The sequence below is a fragment of the Labeo rohita genome, chromosome 17 (assembly GCF_022985175.1).
Source record: "Labeo rohita strain BAU-BD-2019 chromosome 17, IGBB_LRoh.1.0, whole genome shotgun sequence".
In the NCBI taxonomy this organism is placed as follows: domain Eukaryota; kingdom Metazoa; phylum Chordata; class Actinopteri; order Cypriniformes; family Cyprinidae; genus Labeo; species Labeo rohita.
In genome coordinates, this window is record NC_066885.1 from 34,854,069 (window position 1) to 34,875,228 (window position 21,160).

The following is a 21,160-nucleotide window of genomic DNA, read 5'->3' on the forward strand; positions in this document are numbered from 1 at the left end:
CATATCATGACCCACTGCTCAGAAACCACAGCTCCGCTGAGCGCCGCCCTCCTGGCACAACACGGGAATCAAATCATGCTGCCAGTATCAACAACACACAGACATAATCAACAAACAAACATAATCAAACACAGAGCATCCACGGGACAGACTCGAACTCAAACGCATAAGGAACTTTCCATGTTGCGCTCTTTTTCAACCGATGATCACTAGAAGAAGCTGCTGATCCTTCAGAAAATGATCTCCGACCTCAAGCAAGCTTAAAAGGCCAAACTTAAGATTATAACAGATGGTTTATTTTAAACATCTACAGTTACAAAAATGCAGTACGTAGTACCAAAATTTGAGATATGACTAAATACAATTTTAAAAATAAACCAGTTTGAGTTTTTTTGCAAAATTACAGGGGAAAAAAAATTATATACAAATTAAAATGTAGAAAATAGAGGTAGCTAAACCTAAATTTCTAACCAATTAAAGACAAATACATACAGTACAGCAATATACACTATGGGTCAGATTTACTAAAGAGGGAAAATTAACATTAGAACGCAATACCATAAAAAACTCTGGTCTCGTTTTCTTGTTCAACGCCAAAATCGTCCCACATTGCTGTTTTACCTTCTTTTGTAAAGGGCGTTTGCATGTTCACTTTGTAAACACTGGGTCGGTACTTCTGCAGTGATGTAGGATGATTTTGAAGTTGGGGAAGAAAACGAGATGGGAGCTTTTCGACATACCCTAACTGTATTAACCGAATTGAACCCGAAAAAACAGCGTTTACACAGACAGAAGAGATGAGCGTTTGAAGGTAAAAAGTACATAAATTGTCAATTTGTTTCGAAAGACCCTTCTTCCTTTTTATGCACAGTACAATCAGATGACTGACTTTTAACCCGAGTGTGTTTTCTGTAAAGATAACATGCTTGTACTAATAGTGGAATGTTTATTTGCAAAGGCCAGCACTGGAGCATGAGCTCTTGAAGCGCCGCCCTCTTCTCCAGGAGCACCGGCTCATTTGCATTTAAAGCAATAGATACAAAATGGTGCGTTTTGGCTCATACCCTAAAAGTGGCAATTTTAACAAGCTATAAAAAATTATCTGTAGGGTATTTTGAGTTTAAACTTCACATACACACTCTGGGGACATCAGAGACTTATTTTACATCTTGCAAAAAGGGGCACAATAGATCAACTTTAAATAATGGCGCAAATACCAGTAATTTGACAAATGCAAACGTTAGTAAATCGTGTTGTGTGATTTATCTGAATACTCTCCTTCCATAAATTTTGCGTCTGAAAGGGAAATTCCTAAAAATGCATATTTAATAAGGTCAGGTGCAAAAATAACTGTGTCCAGGCCTTTTCGGCAATAATTCTTCACTGCGCATCTTTAGTAAATCCTGACAGCACTATATTAACGCCAAAAGAGGGTTTGCGGTGGCATAAGCTGTTAGCAAATCTGACCCCGTTTATACCAAATCTTGGCTGCATGACTATATTGTCACAAAAAGTAAACCAGGATTATTTTATTATCAGTGAGACACTACCATGCTTTTACTAAAAAAAAGTAATTATTTATTTAATATATATTTTCTTATTTTATATTATATTTTCTTTTTACATTTTCTGTTTCCATTTTAATTTTTGTTAGTTTAAATATTATTTAGTTATATTTAGTTTAAGTTTAGTAAGTTTAGTTTAGTAGTAAGTTTAACACTTCTCATAATTGTTTATTTCAGTTTCAGCTTTAGTTATTTTAGTACATACATGAGAAATGCTGCCTTAGCAACTAGCTCCAATCTGCTTAATGTAACTATAAGGCATGAAGATGTAAGGATATTGCAAACATTAACATCATGAATTTCAGTAAAACTGCTTTAAAACAGTGTGAAAAGCGCTATACAGCATTTATGTTTTAAATGCCTGATCATTTCAAAACACCATTTTTAGTAAAGTAAAAACTGAGCTCAATAAATGCAGTGCACAATTCATGTAAAAATGGAGGAATTAGACCAATCTTCCATACTTTATGAATCTTGGACCATCATAACCGGGTTACATACAAAATGTGGGCCAGAGCTGAAGATTACTTTTTTTGTTCATTAAAATATTTTATACAATAAAAAACAGCTTGATATTTAATGTTTGATACAGTCAAGAAGGTAAAAAATAAAAAAATAAAAAAACTGACATTTAGTGCTTTTTACTAGATGCTTTTAGTACTTCTGTACTTGTGAAAAGAGTTTCAGCATGTACCTCTCCTCTTTCTTCAAATGAAAATAAAATCAATACATCTTTTGGGTTTTTGTCAGTCAAATCCCTTCAGAGGCAAAATATTTACTTAAAGCGAGATATTATTTCAAAAATGTAACCACACATCTGCATGTTCGTGGTTCTCTCATGGCATGACATGCAGATAAATAAAATATTCATTTTTCTAGTAATTTACTTTGATTTAATTTTATATTTTCATATTTTTTCCATTTTTTATCATTTTTTAACGATTTAATGAATAAATACCATTTCATCAGCTCACAAACTCCTCATAGTTTCCTCACAAATCGGTTTGGGAAACTCTGAAACAGAACAGAGGATTAACACCTTTACTGGTTTAAAAAAAGATACTGTAACAATAATCTGTAGCCTATTTGTGAAAAGTGACAAAGAAGTCAACCCCTGCAAAATACTACAAAACCTTGTACAAACATCTCCAATCTGTCACGGGGTTTAACTCTTAGCACTTCTCATTACAAACCATGACAACCCGACATAACACAAACCCACATTTTCTCTGCCTCTCAAGACTGGCGCCCACCGCTAGCGCGAACCACCGTGTGGTGAAAGGCTTGTTCTTCCCGCCTAACCTCAGAGGTCAAGGGTCCAAACCACAAGCCCTGAGGGGAAGCTGAACTTTAGACGGCGTGTTTTCAGGCCGGCACGCTGGTGCGACGAGCTGCACTCGGATGCTGCCGATCTGCAGGGGATCAATGAGAAGGAGAGCGGCCCCATTACCCGCCCCTGGGGAACACCGCTCATAATTAGTGTGAGAATATCTAATCTCCTCTCCTCTCATGTTAACCCCACACAAAGGTAACAGGGAGAACACCATTAAAATTCAATCCTATTTAAATATCCTTTTTAATTAGTCATGCCTTTTAAACAAATTCTAATGATTGATTTCAAACTGCTGAGAGGGAGTCGGTTTTATTTCATGTTCATTAATGTCTTGATTTTAAATAAAGGATGAAGCACAGCACAATTTGATACCTTGAGTGTAGGAAGAATATATGCAAATAAAATAAAAAAGCTGCATGATATCTCTGGGTGTGTTTCATTCCACTCTCTAGTTCCCCATGAGGCAAATCAGTGTACAGTGAACCTGAATCAGGGCAAAAGCATGATTACGATGTTACGATTTATTTTTGTGATTAATTACGAAAAACATAAAGCACCTGCCCTGCTCAGACCTTATATTGATGCAACTGCTGACGAACACGATGCAGGACAACACAAAACCGTTGTGAGTCTCCGAGCAACTCACAGCAGTGTTTCATTATTGAATGAATCAAACGAGTCAACGATTCTCATTGACTCATTCAAAAAGACAGTCACATGCTTCATTTTCAAACAAATCAGTTGTTTGAACAAATTGGTTAAAAGAATTATCCAATGACTCACCCATTAAGACAGTGACTTGCCGCCAACTACTGGCGCTTTTAGTTTCATAATGACAGTATGCTTTCATTAAAAAAAAAATGCTATTTCAATATTCATTAAAAATATTAATTCCCATTTATTATCATTGTCTATGCAATGCTGAATCAAAGCAAACCAAATCTACCTTCTGTAATATTTATTCAATGCTTTTCTCATCTAACACTATGCCTTTAAAAGATCTTTTGGGCGTAATTTCTCAGCCAAAATTGATGTGCAATTATTTTGATTAGATTAAATTAATTAGATTAGAATTTTTAACTGCATGGCAGCCCTTGCATTTATCAATGTAATGTGCATCACCACTGTAGTCGTTATAACTTTCTGTGCCATTGCTGACATACCGAACAACAGAAACCAAGTGAACACAGCAGATCTGGACCAACTACAATCATACTGGCCTAAAATATTCAGACAGTGAAGACTAGCCGCAGTCATGTGCTCTCATTTACATGAGTTGCACGATGTTCACTCATCTGCACCTGTTTTACTACCTGACCTAAAGCTAATTACCTCAGCCCCTTATGGCACATTAAACACAAATAAGCCCACTCCAAGCTCCATTCATCTGCCTGCATGTCCATCCTCGCTGCCCTTTAGACAAGCAGAGTCCAAGCAGAGCCCCAAGGAGCGATATGCCTGCAAAAAGTCTTTAACTCATTATTATCCTATAAAACTGAAATTTAATCCAGTCAACTTCCGAGCCAGTGAACTGCGCACAAATGGATTTTCAAGTTTTGCATTAGATTTCATGAGCTTCAAATTAGAGCAAATTCTTTTTAGGTCACAAGTTCTTACAATACTGCCAGAGATGAGAGGGGTTTCTTTCCTTACGCGCTTCCTTAGTCTGAGGCATCGAGACACTACAGGCAAAACCAGTGTGTTTTCGTGCATGAGTCCATCTTGAGCTTGGTCTGTTTTGCTTCCATAACATGTCTTCTTTCAAGAAAACATGCAAAATACACATTTAAGTGTTTATTTTACTACACTTTATCTATTTGTGTCTAAAGGTTTTAATCCAATCGATCTTTAAAGAGTTTGTTTCTCCACTTCAGCAGCACTTACTTATCCCAAACTTTACCGTTTTATTCCTATTTATGTTCTGAAAGCTTTTACTAAGAGATTTGTTCACGTATCATTCACAATGATTAATATTTAACATTACATTCTTAAAAACATGGTGAAAACGTATTGTTTTTCTAGCATGATAAAAAAAGGAATCCAAAATCTCATGCGTCAACAAAATCAAACAAGAATTTTGAACCCGGTTTTTCCAATATTGAGATTTCTGTTCTGGAAATGTATGCAAATGAGTGCATGTTGAATTAGATAATGTGGCATTTGCATATTTAAACATAACATTTCAGAAAGCTTGTAAAATAATTGTCTTATTATACAATGACTAATAGGCCACGTTTAAAGGGACAAACCCCAAAATTCTGCTATTGTTCACTGGCTTGTGTCAAAGCAAACCTGTATTTTTGCTACTGTGGAACACCAAAAGAAAACAGGTGAAATACACTGTCATTATATTTCACAGAAGAATGTGAAAATGTTTACATTATTAGATGCTAGATTATAATTACAGAAAAAATCCTCCAGGACCTTGCGGTCTTGAGTGAACTAAAGTTTGAGAGAGCTCAGTATCAGTCTCATCTGAGCAATCCTCACCTTTCAGCCCGTATCAACGAGACTCCAGTATCGCAAACAGCATCATTAAACAGTCAAAGCGCCGATGCCCTGCCTACATGCTTAATGTGAAGCAAATCTGCTGCCGAGCGCAGAGGTGAATTAAAGCGCACAGATTCCAGATAGCGGCGAGAGGCGCTGAGAGTATCAGACCGGTGACGGTTCTGCGGATCTGAGGAGCACAGACTGACAGCTCGCCTTTAATCCCTGCCTTCAGAGAGGAACGGCAGGAAAATTGGATTCATGTAGGGGAACATTTTAGCTTTAGAATGGATGAAATAAGCATCTCGCGCTGGAAGGTGAGCTAGTCTATCCTTTGAACAATGCTCTCAAAGACCTGAGCGAAACAATAGCGGCGCGCTATCACCTGATCAGTGAGCGCGTGAGCGAGAGCTTTGGAAGGGGAGCGTGTGCACGAACACGCACGAGATGCTGAGATTAAGAGAGATCGGAAAATTTGTTCGAGCTCTTATCTGAAATTCAACAGCTGTGCGAGGAATAATAGCCGTACGACGAATACAATTCGGCAGACACGTCGGAGATTTAATCTTTTTATCCAATAAATGGAATAAAGCTGCAATTATAACCTCATCTGATGTTTATCACCGCCTGTTAAAACTGACAGTCTTATAACCTGAATATTGAAAACATAAAAGCGGTAATAAAAACATTAAGCACATTAAACCGAATGCGACGCTTCTGCTCAACGCACGACTGACTTATGATGTTTACGAAGAGTATAAAGCCATTTATAATGACACTTGTGAACCTTTATGAAGACGCTGACTGAGATCTGGATCGGCTCATAATGAAACACACAGGCTCGTTTTGCCGTGTGATTGATCGCTTTAGGACCATGCTGGGAATGTGTCACTTTACTGTTCCTCTTAAACGCACCGATCTCAGAGTCCTGTTGCTGTTTGTCCCACAAACCCCTACAGCAAATTAAATTAAAGTCCCTTCAAGGCTTTGTTTTTGTGCTCCCAAAAAGCTTTAAAGATTTTACCATACACATTTACTCAATTTCAGCACTTCATAGGCTCTTAAAGAACAATTCACCCAAAAATAATCTTTCTGGCACCACCTACTCACCCTCACATTGTTTAAATGCTGTATGACTATCTGTTTTCTGTGAAATATAAAATATGTGTAGAAGAATGTTAGTAACTTTGGTGAACATTGACTTTCACTGCAAAGACAAAAAGGCACCAAGATTATTCTCAAAATAACTACCAGTTTATTCAACAGAATAAAGAAAGTCCTGCAGGTTTGGAGTGAAATCAGGCTAAATAATGACACATTTTTCATTTTGGGGTGAAGTATACCTTTCAAGGAAAATGTGCTCACGCTCAGGCCATCCACGATTAGGATGAGTTTGTTTCTTCATCAGATTTGTTGAAATGTGTCATTCCATCACTGTCTCACCAATGGATCCTCTGCAGTGAATGGGTGCCGTCAGAATGAGAGTCCAAACAGCTGATAAAAACATCACAATAATCCACAAGTAATCCACACCACTCCAGTCCATCAGTGAACATCTTGACAAGACAAAAGCTGAAACAAATCCATCAAGACGTTTTCAAAGTCCATAATAACCTGTCCTCCAGTGAAAAAGTGGTCTGGTCTGAATTAGGAGAGAAATCTGCACAGATCAAGCACCGTTTACAAGTCAGAACAGTCCAAAACAGCTCTAAACAAATATGTGACTGGATTTTGATGTGAGAGACAACAGGAGATGGACTTTTTCCCTGGAGGAAGTGTTATTATGGATTTTGGACTCAAACAACAATATGAAACGTCTTAGTTTACTTCCAGAACTAAATTTTACAGATAATGTACTTATCCTCTTGTCATCCAAGATGTTCATGTCTTTCTTTCTTCAGTCGTAAAGAAATTAAATTTTTTGAGGAAAACATTTCAGCATTTTTCTCTATACAATGGACTTCTATGGTGTCCGTGAGTTTGAACTTCCAAAATGCAGTTTGCAGAATGCGGCTTCAAAGTTAGGCCCGACAAGGCCCGAGCCCGACAGAATTCGGCCCGAGCCCGACAAGTATATTTTGATTGACAGCTTTTTAAAAGCCCGAACCCGTTTGCAGCCCGACATTATTCAAATGTGCGCAAGCACACAGCTCTTTTGCCTTTTGTCAAGAATGGGTCATTTATACATGTTTTAACATAATTTATTAATGACTAACATAGGCTATAAGCCACTTGGAAGTTGGAACAAAGAAATATAATAAGTCCTCTGTAACATCGTAACATCTTAGCACTCTAAATAGGCGTACACTTAGCCTATAAATATGCCAATACGCTAATAAAAAAGACTCTTTCTTAACAAATTAAATTAAGATAAATTCTAAATTAAGATGGGTTTTTGGCGATAACAAAATTAAGATAGTTTCAGCGCGGTCCTGCGCTCACTGATGGTGCGTCCAGCAGCGACTGCCCGGGATGCATAGTACTGATCTGGCTAATTTTGCCAAAACGTAATCACCAGAGGCAAGCCTCAGTTTCACCTCCTCAGCATCCATTTTTGCATCTTTCTCACGCTAATCGAAACGCATCACATGACCGCTAATTTACCGGGCAAGCCGGAGCGGAAGCCCGAGCCCGTGTAAAATGATATAAATTAAGCCCGAGCCCGACCGAACCCGTCGGGTCCCGCCGGGTTTCATTGGGTTCGGGCAAAGATCTTCAGCTCTACTTCAAAGGGCTCTTATCTAGCGAAATGATCAGCTGTTTTCTAAAAAAAAATTACAATTTATATACTTTTTAACCTCAAATGCTCATCTTGTCTAGCTCTGCGTGTGCACTATGCATTCTAGTTCAAGACAGTTAGGGTGTGTCAAAAAACTCATTTTCTCCACCAACTTCAAAATCATCCTACATCGCTGCAGAAGTATCGACCCAGTGTTTACAAAGTGAAAGTGCAAAGATGATCAAGCGCCCTTTAAAAAAAAAAAAAAAAAAAAAAAAAAAATTTTAAAACAGCGATGAAGGATGATTTTGAAAGTGAGGTAGAACATGAGATGGGAGTTTTTCAACCTACACTAACTGTATTGAACCAGAATACACAGAGTTAGACAAGACGAGCATTTAAGGTTAAAAGTATATGAACTGTATTTTTTTTTTTTTTTAGAAAATAACAGATCGTTTCGCTAGACCCTTCTTTGTCGGCCGGGGTCATTTAGAGCCCTTTGAAGCTGCATTTAAACTACATTTTGGAAGTTCAAACTTGGGGGCACCATATCAGTCCATTATATGGAGAAAAATCCTGAAATGTTTCCTTCAAAAAAACTTTCTTTACGACTGAAGAAAGAAAGACATGAACATCTTGGATGACAAGGGGGTGAGTAAATTATCTGTAAATTTTTGTTCTGGAAGTGAACTTCTCCTTTAATGATGGATTTGTTTCAGCTTTTGTCTTCTCAAGATGTGAACTGATGGACTGGTGTGGTCCGGATTACTTGTGGATTATTGTGACGTTTTTATCAGCTGTTTGGACTCTCATTCTGACAGCACTGATGATCCATTGGTAAGCAAGTGATGGAATGACACATTTCTACAGATCTCTCATCCTAATCTTGGATGGATTTTTTGGTGCGATTCCTGTGTAAGTACTATAGATAAAAATATCGCTTCCATCCAGCGCCCCCTGCTGTTCTCTGAAGGCTACGTTAAGAAATGCTGAACTAGCAGATTATCATTAAGATTTGCACATCCCTTAAAAAAAAAAATACTAAAACACATGTTGAGGAAAGTGTTGTGTCCATTTCAATAATAAGAATATAATGCCGACAATTTGAGTGGAAAAGTTCAAGCTGAAAGAGTCAGTATAATTGCAGAAAATAAATTTATAAAGCAGGCATTAAAAAAGGAAAGCGGCAACACCGTAAACAGACCTTTCAACTTCACACATGCCAATTTCCACTGGAACTGTCATCCAATTAACTACTGGAAACAACACTGCGTCTGGCCATCCTCACCCACACAAATCAACCAATTAACTAATTACATGAATATCTGACGCCGCCGTATTTACCAGCCAATTATTTCTGCTCGGCTGCACAGAGGTGGCGAGGCGATCGCCGAGAAGTTCTGCTCCGGCTTCTGACATGATTACAGAGAGAAACTTGTTGGCACAAACGTCGAGGAGAGATTTTCTTCGACTTCAACTTAGCGTGTTGTGTGGGCAGCCGTCTCGTAACAACAGATTCCCTCCTTTAAAGTGGTTTGAATGTCTTCTGTCAACCCCGCGATTACCCACAATCCTCCTTCAAGTGTCATTACAGGATTATAATTTATATCTGCCGCTCATCGCCGGTGACGAGTGAACAGATGCCAAATGCGTGGGCGCCGTGATAAATTCACAATGGGAAACCATTTACAATGAGTTTAAGTTAAAAACGATTCGTTCACACTTTTATAGCACTGTTTGCAGCAATGTTCATTTCTACATATACATTTTTAACACTGTAAATCTTTTTAATTGTGAACAAATATGTGCTAATAATATAATGAGCGAATAACAGTATATTCGTAAAATAACATTTACCTAGATTAATTAATGCTGCAAAAGTGATCTTCGCTGTTATTTTAGGACACAATGCATTAACTAATCCTTATTGTTACCTCACGATGAATTTTTACATACATTTCTGTGAATCAGGTTAAACTTTTCGTGACTGATTCAAAACTCTGTACCAATTAGTTTGTGTCATTCAAAAATGTTTTAGCACAAATGCAATGTAGCTAAATATTGTATTGTGTGATGCATATAAAAGAAACCATTAAATATTCTTGCATTAAAAATGTGGCTGCTGGGTAGATATACAAAGGTGTAAGTGTAATTGTTATTTTTATCACACAGTCGTAGCAGGCGCACATTTGAAGACAGCATTTCTTGCGTCGTGCCCTCTGACGAGCATGTATTTCCACCTGCGGTGTATGTGAATGTACAACACACCTCTGACACCCAATACACACATGCAGCTCAGCCCGCGGCCCTGACCCATGAAACCCATGAAAGCCGCAATTACTGCGGCGCTCCCCACCAGCCCGCGGCAGTGTAAGTCCATCCCAACCCTCTAATTTCTAATTACCGCCGCCTGAGGCCAGGTGAAAAGCCAGTGGTGATAACATCTTCCCTTCTACCTGTAGCCAAGCAGAAAAACACACAGCTCAGTGCACATAATTACACTCTTCCAGACATGTGGGGAATTTGCTTTTAGAGGAAGATTTGTCAGAAGCCGGCACTGCTGTTGGTGTTTGGAGGTAAGCCGTGCCGGCAGATCGCTCAGGGCTCATTTGGACAAGCGTTTCTGCGTCGGGTGATATTTAACATTCCTTCAATACGCGCACGGATCCGGTGTGTACCGTCTAAACAAACAACAACAAAAACACAGATCCTCTCGAGTGTAATTCTGTCTCCTGCAGCTCATGTGAAGGGTTTAAAACACAGACGGTGTGATCGCTCATATTCACACACCGAATTATCTGCTTAAAAACACATTTAGAAGAGCGCAGATAAGACACGGGGCAGGATTTGGGGAAAAAAGGGATTTTGATAGAAAAAAAAAGAACAAGAAGTAATCCCAATTCATCTGAAACCCTTCAAATAATAGAAAGGGATGGAAGATTTACAACTGCACATTTATATTCTAATCATTCAAGCTTTAAAACTGAATATAAACATTACTTGTAAAACAGCTACTGGGATATAATATCCTCCAGTACAGTTACCAGTCCATTAGTGTTAACCAAATTCATCATTTCAAAATGAACACACACTCTTAAGGGGGAAAAGAAAAAAAAAATTGCATCCTTAGGATAAAATTTGCACCCGTTGTGCCACTGAAGGTATAACTTTTGTACCTTTTTTTTTTGCGAATATGTTACAGTGTTTTTACAATGTTGTTGTTACAGTGAGGTTTCTGGTGATGTTACTGTGATGGTATGGTGATGTTAAGGACGTAACGGTAATTTTACAGGGATGTTACAGTGACTTTACAATTATGTTACAGTGAGGCTCATGGTGATGTTACAATAACCTTAGGTTGAGTTTTACGTGATGTTATTATTATGGTATGGTGATACTGTGGAGACCTTACAGTGATGTTAAAGGAATGTTACAGCTATTTTACATTGATGTAACAGTACGGTGGGGTTTATAGTGATGTTACAACAACGTTACAATGAGTTTTATGGTGATGTTACTATTATGGTATGGTGATGTTAAGGACGTTACAGTGACGTTCCTGTGATCTTACAATGATGTTACAGTGAGGTTTATGGTGATGTTACTATGATCGTATGGTGATAAGGAAATGCTACAGCGATGTTGCAGAGGTAATACAGAAATTTTACTATGACGTTACAGAGAATTTACAGTGATAAGGACGTCACAGTAATGTTACAGGGACTTTACAATTATGTTACAGTGAGGCTCATAGTGATGTTTTATAATAATCTTATGTTTTACATGATGTAGCTATAATGGTACGGTGATGTTAAGGACATGTTACAGTGATGTTCCACTGACTTCACAACAATGTTACAATGATTTTATTGAGCTTTTAAAATGAGGTTTATAGTGATGTTACTATGATGTTATGGTGATGTTTAGATTTTACAAGTAATGTTACAGAGATTTTACAATATTGTTATGGTGAGGTTTATGGTGACGTTACAATAACATTATGTTGACTTTTATTGTAATGCTACTATGATGGTATGGTGATAAGGAGATGCTACAGTGATGTTGCAGAGGTAATACAAAGATTTTACAATGATGTTACCATGACATTATGGAAAATTTACAATGATGTTACAGTGAGGTTTATGATGATGTTACTATGATGGTATGGTGATATTAACATGATGTTACAGTAATGTTACAGTGATGTTACAGAGAATTTACAATGATGCTAAAGTGAGGTGATGTTAGTGATATTACATAAGGTATATGGTGATGTTACAATGATGGTATGGTAATGTTGTGGAGATGCTATGGTGATGTTACGCTGTGCTTTATGGTGATGTTACTATGAAGGTATGGTGATGTTAAAGAGATGTTACAGTGACATTACGGAGAAGGTGATACTGCATATAAGGGTTGTTCTCAGGCACAATATGAAGCAAAGCTTTTTGCTGAAACTAAGCACTGTTTACCTGCGTGCTGTTTTTGGTTACAAATCAGTTTGAAACTCACATAGCAAATGCTGATATCCTACCACATCCACAGATGTCCTGTAAATACATGCACATTTTTAAGATATAAAATCCCCTCAGTTTAAATCTAAGTACCTGTTCAGTGTTTCCCCTGTGGCAGTGCGTGAGATGGAAGTCACATCTGCTCAGATGTCACTGCAGTCGTTTAAAAGATTAAAAGAGATTTCAATCTGGGCGACACACCCTGTGTGTTCCAACACAAACATCGCTTGAAGAACAACCTGTGTGTGAATTACTGAGATCGTCTGACCAGCGCTGCAAAGTTCAGGGATTCCACAATTAAATTCTGGGATTAATGCTATTACAAAACGATTCTTAATGTACCACTGCAGTACTGAAGTCTGCAAAAACACCAAAGTGCAAATAAAGTTCACATTTTGGTGGTACGTGTTGCTACACTTGCCTTTATCTGTAATGCTTTATAACATGTGAGCTTTGTCAATCAACAGAACAATTACAGTTAAATTCTAATTGTAAGTATTTGTGGATTAAGGCAGAATTCTCTGAGACTTCTCCCATATGGATGTTTCAAACAGGACACAGTGGTGGTCAAATCACTTAAACTACCAAATTGAAGATCACATTTGTTCTGTATTCCAGCCCTGCATCACCTGAATGTCAGAAGTCTAAAATGAGGCCATTGTGAACACTCAACGGTGGCTGGACTGATCAAGTCCTGCCTGTCACCCACCGTACGCCGCCACTTTGATGAGGAGGGCGTGGAGGCCACTTGATATGATCTCTCTGAGCAGTGTGGCCTGGTCTCGGCGCCACAGGTATGCCAGCGGCTGGAGCTGCAGTCTTGTGCACCTGTAGAGGGAGCGACAGCGTCAAGTGGAGAAATGAGGAAAAAATACAAAGCAAACAAGCAAACTAAGCAGGCGTGGATGAGGATATGGATGGACGTGAAGTGAAAAGAGGGTGACACTCCGACACCACTTCAAAGACAAATTAGCGCTCGCTCTCTGGCTTGGCGGAACGCCACCGCCGCGCTCATGTGACACGGGTGGACATCCGCTCAATGCCAGCGTCACAGGTCAAACTGAGAGCTCGGGCGATTAGGGCGATTAGCACGATACGGTCGTGCCCTGCGGCATTACGCCCTGTCAGGTATACAGATGGGGTTACACCATTTACCCCGCGGTATCAGGCGGAGGAACAATAGCTGACTGACAGCGGTATGTGTGGCTACACGCACCACTCAAGTGAGCTGTAGGGAAAACGGCTGCGGAGAACAAGACTGAGCTGGGTCGAAGTGAACACACACACACAGGGTGTTCAACTAGTTTGAGGTGTGTCCGTTTTAATGTTCAGAGCCACTGGTAGTTTGACATCCTAAAGACTGAAACTCTGTGACACTTTTACAACATTGATTTGTTTGAGCAAATGTTTCAAACTATCTATAGAATGAGTTTGGGGCGGGACTATCTGTTTGACTGACCAATGAAAGACGAGGAGTCTTCAAGAAACCTGTTTGAAAACAGCCAACTGCAATTTCATTCAATGACACTTATACAAATATTATAAAGTTACGTATTCAAATGTTTCATGAAAAAACATTCTTTTTGTCCACCATATTGATCATTACACAACGGTTTAAACGTTTGAGCTTTTTATAATACTTTTATTCAGCAAGGATGCATTAAATTGATCAAAGGTGACAGTAAAGACATTTATAATGTTACAAAAGATTTATATTTTAAATATACGCTATTCTTTTGAATTTCCTATTCATCTGTGAAAAATCAACATAAATATAAATATATTAATAGTGACAAATAAAATGTATGACAGTTTCCACAAAAATATTAGGCAGCACAACTGTTTTCAACATTGATAATAATCAGAAATGTTTCTTGAGCAGCAAATCAGCATATTAGAATGATTTCTGAAGGATCATCAAGACTGGAGTAATGATGCTGAAAAAAAAATAAAATAACATTTTAAAATATATTCTCATAGAAAACACTTAGTTTAAATTTTAATAATATTTCATAATATAACTGTTTTTACTGCATTTTTATCAAATAAATACAGCTTTGGTAAGCAGAAGAAACTAAAAAAAAAAAAAAAAAAAAAAAAAAACCTTACTAACCCTAAACTTTGGGTTTGAACACGGGTAGATTCAAAACATACATTGGTATACCCTGATAAAGTTCTATAAATATGTTTATTTTATAGGTGCACTTCAAACACTAGTCATTGAGTGGAGTTTGAAGAACAGAGAGACAAATGAGCCTGATCACATTAGTAGCACTAATTCAGATTTTAATACCATGTCAGCATCTGAGGCTGGCTTAACGGCAAAAACAGAGTTACAAAATACAAGAGTTCCTTATCATATTAGCATTTATTAATTTAATTTATTAATTTATTCATCCAAAATAATGTGCGGTCCTACAGGCCAGACACAAGGTGTTGGTATATTGGCTAACTGTTTTGCCAATTATCCAGTGACATAATGGAGTCTGTTTAGTCTCCTTCATGTGTCAAAAACAGAAAGGAGAAACAAGAGAGACAGAGGGTCACTTACACATTTTCCACACGTACTCTCTGGTAGTCGGACAGAATGGCTCCGACAGACACGGCCTCAACACGTTCCTTCTCCTGAAGAACGAGAGGAAAGCAAGTCAAAGATGTGAGACTGAAGTTGCTGGTTCAAATCATGCACAGAGTGATCCAGCAATGCTATAATATCACAGACACAAATATCACTCGCCTCAGTCAACATGGTGATAAATAAACACAACATTAAGTGACATACTGTTCACAAGCTAACTGACATCTCTCCGCTGTTGAAACAGTGATAGTCATTACATGAGACATGATACACTTTGGTAAGTTGTTCTGTATATTTTTACACTTCCTGAAGTTCTCTCATGTTCATTTCACACTATAACTTAAAGTTGAAGAAGCTCCACGCTGCCGCTTGAACTGAAGCTGCTACAGTGATCTGTCACCCCACGTTTCAAAACGCCATTTACTGTTTGTTTTGTGATAAAATGGACAGAATTCGAGAGCTCAGATTTTGTTTTCTCATCACAAAGCTCTTTGTTGATTATTTGATGACAGACACATTACAGGCTTGAACTACGGCAGGGACGAGGTGGGGGATCAGCCTAACTTTAGCGATGCAGCACGGAGAGCAGCTCCTAAGACACTTCAACGAGTCGCAGCGCGGTGGCTAGACTGGCCGCTTTAGAGCTGTAACGCGTCACAGACGTGTGCAGTGTATGGTAAGAGATTTATTCATCATACAGTATAGATAGCTTCACTTATAATGAGAGTGTTTTTTAAAATGTATACACTTGCACTAGAATAGGCTAGGCTAATCAGTGATGATGTTCTGTGATAATGTTAGGCTGCTTTTAGCCTTATGCTGCAGCTGGTTTCGGGCAATGAAAATAAGTATGTAAATAATTAAATATAAGACCCAACACTACTGTAACATATTATTTACTCACCCTCCATGCATCCTAGTTGTATATTTGACTTCCTTCTTTCAGACAAATGCAACTGGAGTTATATTAAATTTTATCCTGGCACTCCCAAGCTTTAGAACGGCATTGACGGGTGTTTCTCCCCATCAGTCCAAAACAAGTCCAATAAAGTGCATCCATTCATAATAAAAAGTGCCTCACACGGCTCCGGTAGGTTAATAAAGGCCTCCTGTAACAAATCAATGCGTTTTTTTGTAAAGCCAGGCTTATACTACAGGATTTTTTTAAATCCTAACCGATTATGAAATGTAGTTGCAGTGCACACATAAGGAGAATCTTTGCAGATTATCTTTTCTGAAATCTTAAACATGCACACACTACAAGATTTGAAAATTGTGGCGCATCACACACTACAAGATATTATTACGATTATTATGACGGAGAGAGCGCCTCACGTGATCTTACGCAACAGATCATCATTTCAGCAACTAATGTTTACAAATGTTAGTTAGCATACTAGCAGCTTTATGCATAGGCGGAGTTTCACTTTTATGTTGACTTTTGCCGTTTATCTGTGGTGATTTAGAAAGTTTTTTTGAACATTCGTTTCTTATTTTTTTGATTCGACAGTGTTTGCTGGTTTTTACTTTATTTAAACTGTGTGTAATTTCTTATTCGTTTTAATAATAAATGTTCTACGTTTCTTATTTGGTTCCACAGTGTTTACCGATTTTCAGTTTTGTATACTAGGTTAGCTATTTAAACTTTATGTAGCCTATAGTTATTTGTTATTTTAAATTAGCCTAGACATATAGTATTGTGTAAGCTTTTTTTTTTTTTTTTTTTCGTTTTGTTAATAAAAGTTCTATGATTATTTATAGGCTAAGTTAGTGCAACGTTGTATTAACTTGTTGCTTGAATTGCATTTAAGCAATTGACGCCGAATTGCCGCTAATGTAAAAGTGAACGTAAAATGGGCACGGTGCATTTATGAGCTAGGCCTATTTAAAAGCTTAGGACAGTGAGGAAAAGAGGGAAACGAGCTAAAAACTAACAATTGCTTGAGGCCAAATCGCCACTAAAATCCAAAGTAACATGCACTGTCACTTTCACATCCCTAGCAGAATTTACCGAATTCTTTCTTTCACTATCTCTTCTGATAAATTTTCAGTCAAATCGTTCTCTGTGTGCAGTAGAGAAAGTTTTGAGAATCTGTCTCGTGCCATTGAAGATCGGAGCCAGTTTACAAAATCCTTTCCTTGCTTCATGCAATTGTGGTATGTTTTCAACATATTATACAGACAGTGTTACTACAAAAACATAAGAAGCAGTTTCCTCCATCTCTACTATCCAATGGTCGGTACAGCAGCTGTTTTGCGGTCGCGCATTGGCTGTTGTGAAAGTACTGACGTAATAATAGCCGTGATCATCCCGATTTAAAATCCTGAATATCAAACATGTTTGATATGATCAGGGCGGCCCCGATTTGTGTGAGAGCAGATCGGGAGGTGCAAGATTCGATCTGTGAACGTCTCACATTGCCAGATAATCCATGCCCGAACATCGGGGCCGATCATATCCATATCACTTTAATCTAGCTTGCGCTAACAGTTGTACACGGAACTTGCTTCTTTGTCAAGGGGCGTGGCAGTACTGAAACACCGTCTGAGCTGTTCGCCAATCACAACGCAGTGGGACATTTTGTTTTTCAGAAGGCGGGCCTTCATTAAACCTGGAACTAATCGAGCCATTTGTGCCAAGCTGGGAGAAATGTCTTGTAATAATGTAAATTGTGTGAAAAATAATGCGTTTTTCAAACCACCAAGCCTGAAAGCATGTTCTAGTACAGCCCCAAAACAAAACCAAGACTTTGTGAAAGAGCATAACAGGACCCCTTTAATGCGTTATTACTGTGTTAATTTTGACTGCCCTAAATTCTACACAGGAGACATTTTCTTACACACAGTATGAGCTGCAGTCTTTTCTGCCTCCTTCTGACTGACAGGATATAATCAGCCCTGATCATCAGCTGTTTATGAAGCCCATCAGCTGATGTCAGACAGTGCTTTTATCAGTCAATACTGATTATTGGCTGATATATCAGTGCATTCCCAATATATATCTCTCCTGTACGTCCACATTATCCTCACAAACACTGAATCGTTGTGTGCAGTCCATCCCTATGGTCAAACTTCAGATGTGAACACAGGGTAACGTCACTGCTGGAACGCCGCTCGAGCGCTGTCAGATACTCATGCCTTCGGCAAACCCAGATAAGGCCTATCGCTTTCCATCAGCACTAAACAAGATTGAGCAAACTACATTAGGCAGAAAATACAAACAAATTACAAGAGCTTTAGGCTACACTCTTTATCTAGCACTGGGACTCTGTGTGTGTGTGTGTTTGTCCTGCCTTTACACACACACATCTGACATGATCTGAGTCTCTCGTTCATCCGTTTGCATGAGGCAAACAAGCAGCAGCCTCACGCCGTCTAAACATGAAAACAAACCCTGTTATTTATTCCATGAACACAGAAAAACTTCTGATCAATCTTCATGCAGCACATTCAACGGACTTGTGCATTACATTCAAGTGTCTTCTGAAGTCATGTGAAGCTTTATAGAACGGAGGAGAGAATGACATTAAGCCATTATACACTAACAATTAGGTTTGTGCATCATAAACGAATGAATTTAATTCACAATTCACTGGGTTTAGATTCAATTAACAAAGAGCAAATCTAGAACAATTCCATTTTATTCAACAATTTGATTTAACAATTCAGTTAATAACTGAAATGCATTTACTATAGAATTCCATGCAAGACAAGACAAACTGTTTACTGAACTGAAAGTTCTTTAAAGCAAGACATTTCAGGCAGATCCACTGTTTTTTCATGCATTTTAAGCTTTTGGTCCATAACATCTTTCAGACTAGTGTAAAGAAAACATCCAAAATACACATTATTTTATTGCACTTTATTTATTTGCATATCATTAAACACCTCGTTTGTGACCCTGGACCACAAAACCAGTCATAAGGGTCATTTTTTTAAATTGAGATGTATACATCATCTTAAGTCTGAATAAATAAGCTTTCCTTTGATGTATGGTTTGTTAGAATAGGACAATATTTGGCCAAGATACAACTATTTGAAAATCTGGAATCTGAGGGTGCAAAAAAAAAAAATCAATCAAAAATCAAAAATCAAAAATTAAGTTTTGATGCATTTACGGTGGGAAATTAACAAAATATCTTGATGAAACATGATCTTTACTTAATATCCTAATGATTTTTGGCATAAAAGAAAAATTAATAATTATAATAATAATAATACAAATATACCTGTGTGACTTAAGACTGGTTTTGTGGTCCAGGGTCACATTTATACATTTTATTGCTGCAAACATGCTGAAATGTTTTTTTTTTTTTTTTTTTTTTTTTTTTTTTTTTTTTTGTCTGTTGAGAATGTTTTTTGATTTATGGAGTGACAAATAGAGAAATCCCCTCTGGAAAAAAACTTTAACTCTAATATTTAGACAAAATCAAACAAGATTGATTTTTTTGTATGCAAATTACTGCATATTTAAAACATTTTTTTTTTTAAACTTGTGATAAAAAAAATATAGTTTTACTGCACTATGATTAATCAACTGGGCTGATAGTTCATTTCTTTTCTGCAGTCGCCTGTGGTCTCCTGTGGTCTCCTGTGGTCTCCTGTGGTCTCCTGTGGTCTCCTGTGGTCTCCTGTGGTCTCCTGTGGTCTCAGGTGATTTACATTACAACAAATTTGCCAAAATGCGAGCAGAGCACACATGGTTATACTCTTCAAATTTCATTTTAATGAAAATGTTAAAAAGTTATTTTCTTATCAGTGCAGCCTTAAAGAGCAGGATTTCTGTAATTATGCTCTAAAACGAACCCAAAGATTTCAACTTGAGAAGTGATGGAATCTGGTTATTTTTATATGACCTCAGTGCCACAAATACAGACAAAGACATATCAGCTAGACTCCAACGACTGCTGCACACTACACATATGCCGGTATTCAGTAATGCGATATACCACGATAATGAATATGCACGATATTGTTCTCATGGGCACTTCAAAATACTGTAAATAATTACTTATTACAAATTATTAAGGTTTTTTTTTCCAATAAGTATTTTAAGAATCATTTTCCCATCAGCTTGTACAGCGCCGCTGCATGGTGTGTCACAGACCCATGTGCACCCTGATGTAAACAAGTGCATATTCAGTCTCTGACAACAGATGGCGCTGATGGAACAGCAGAAATTCAGCCGTTACCCTGGTAACCCTGTAAAAAAAGCAGCTGTGCTACTTCATGTTTCTGAACAGGATTTAAATGTTTCAAACAGCCACTCAGATTTTTGTATGCCATGCGGTGTTCATCACCAGTGTTGGGGATAATGCATTACAAGTAACACGAGTTACGTAATCAGATTACTTTTTCAAGTAACTAGTAAAGTAACGCATTACTTTTTAAATTACAAGAAAATATCTGGGTTACTTTTTTCCCCGTTTATTGAGTGAAAGCTCTCCTGTCCTCATGTTGAGAGAAATAGGGATTAAGATGTTACTTTAGTTGTAGAATAAATGTGAACATGCATTAATTAATCTCACTCGCCAAAAAAAAAAAAAAAAAAGAGATTCAGTATTCCTCAAAATAAATAAAAACACTGAAATGCAAACTCAGAATATGATGCAAACCTGCAAAAAATTAAAGTTAAATAACACAAATATCCGTAATGCCATTTTATATACAAATGTTTTTGCTTCTGACCTTTAGACTAACTTTAACTTTTGTACTTGTATTTGTTGTTTTTTTTTTATTGCTGAAGAGTTTTTGTTTTAGTCCTGAAGAACGTACTTCACCTGTGTTCTACTGTACTGACGTGAATTTACTTTTCCTTCAGCCTGAGGCTTATTCATTTCACTTTTGGTGTAAAAGGGCCTTTATGTTTGCCAAAAACAGACATTTTTATATAAAAAACAAACAAGCAAGTCCAGCCCATTACTTTCTATAAAAAGTATCCAAGTAACGTAATTAGTTACT

At 37.6% G+C, this 21,160-nt stretch overlaps 1 protein-coding gene across 1 annotated transcript in view; it reads right to left on the reverse strand.

Annotated features, from left to right (window-relative positions):
• dph6 (diphthamine biosynthesis 6) overlaps nucleotides 1-21,160 on the reverse strand; it is a 98,945-nt gene that overhangs the window by 63,335 nt on the left and 14,450 nt on the right. The window contains exons 4-5 of the mRNA XM_051133880.1: nucleotides 15,173-15,246; nucleotides 13,331-13,449 (exon numbers count right to left, since the gene is read on the reverse strand). Of these exons, the coding sequence (XP_050989837.1) occupies nucleotides 13,331-13,449; nucleotides 15,173-15,246 (193 nt within the window). The remainder of the gene's footprint in view (nucleotides 1-13,330; nucleotides 13,450-15,172; nucleotides 15,247-21,160) is intronic.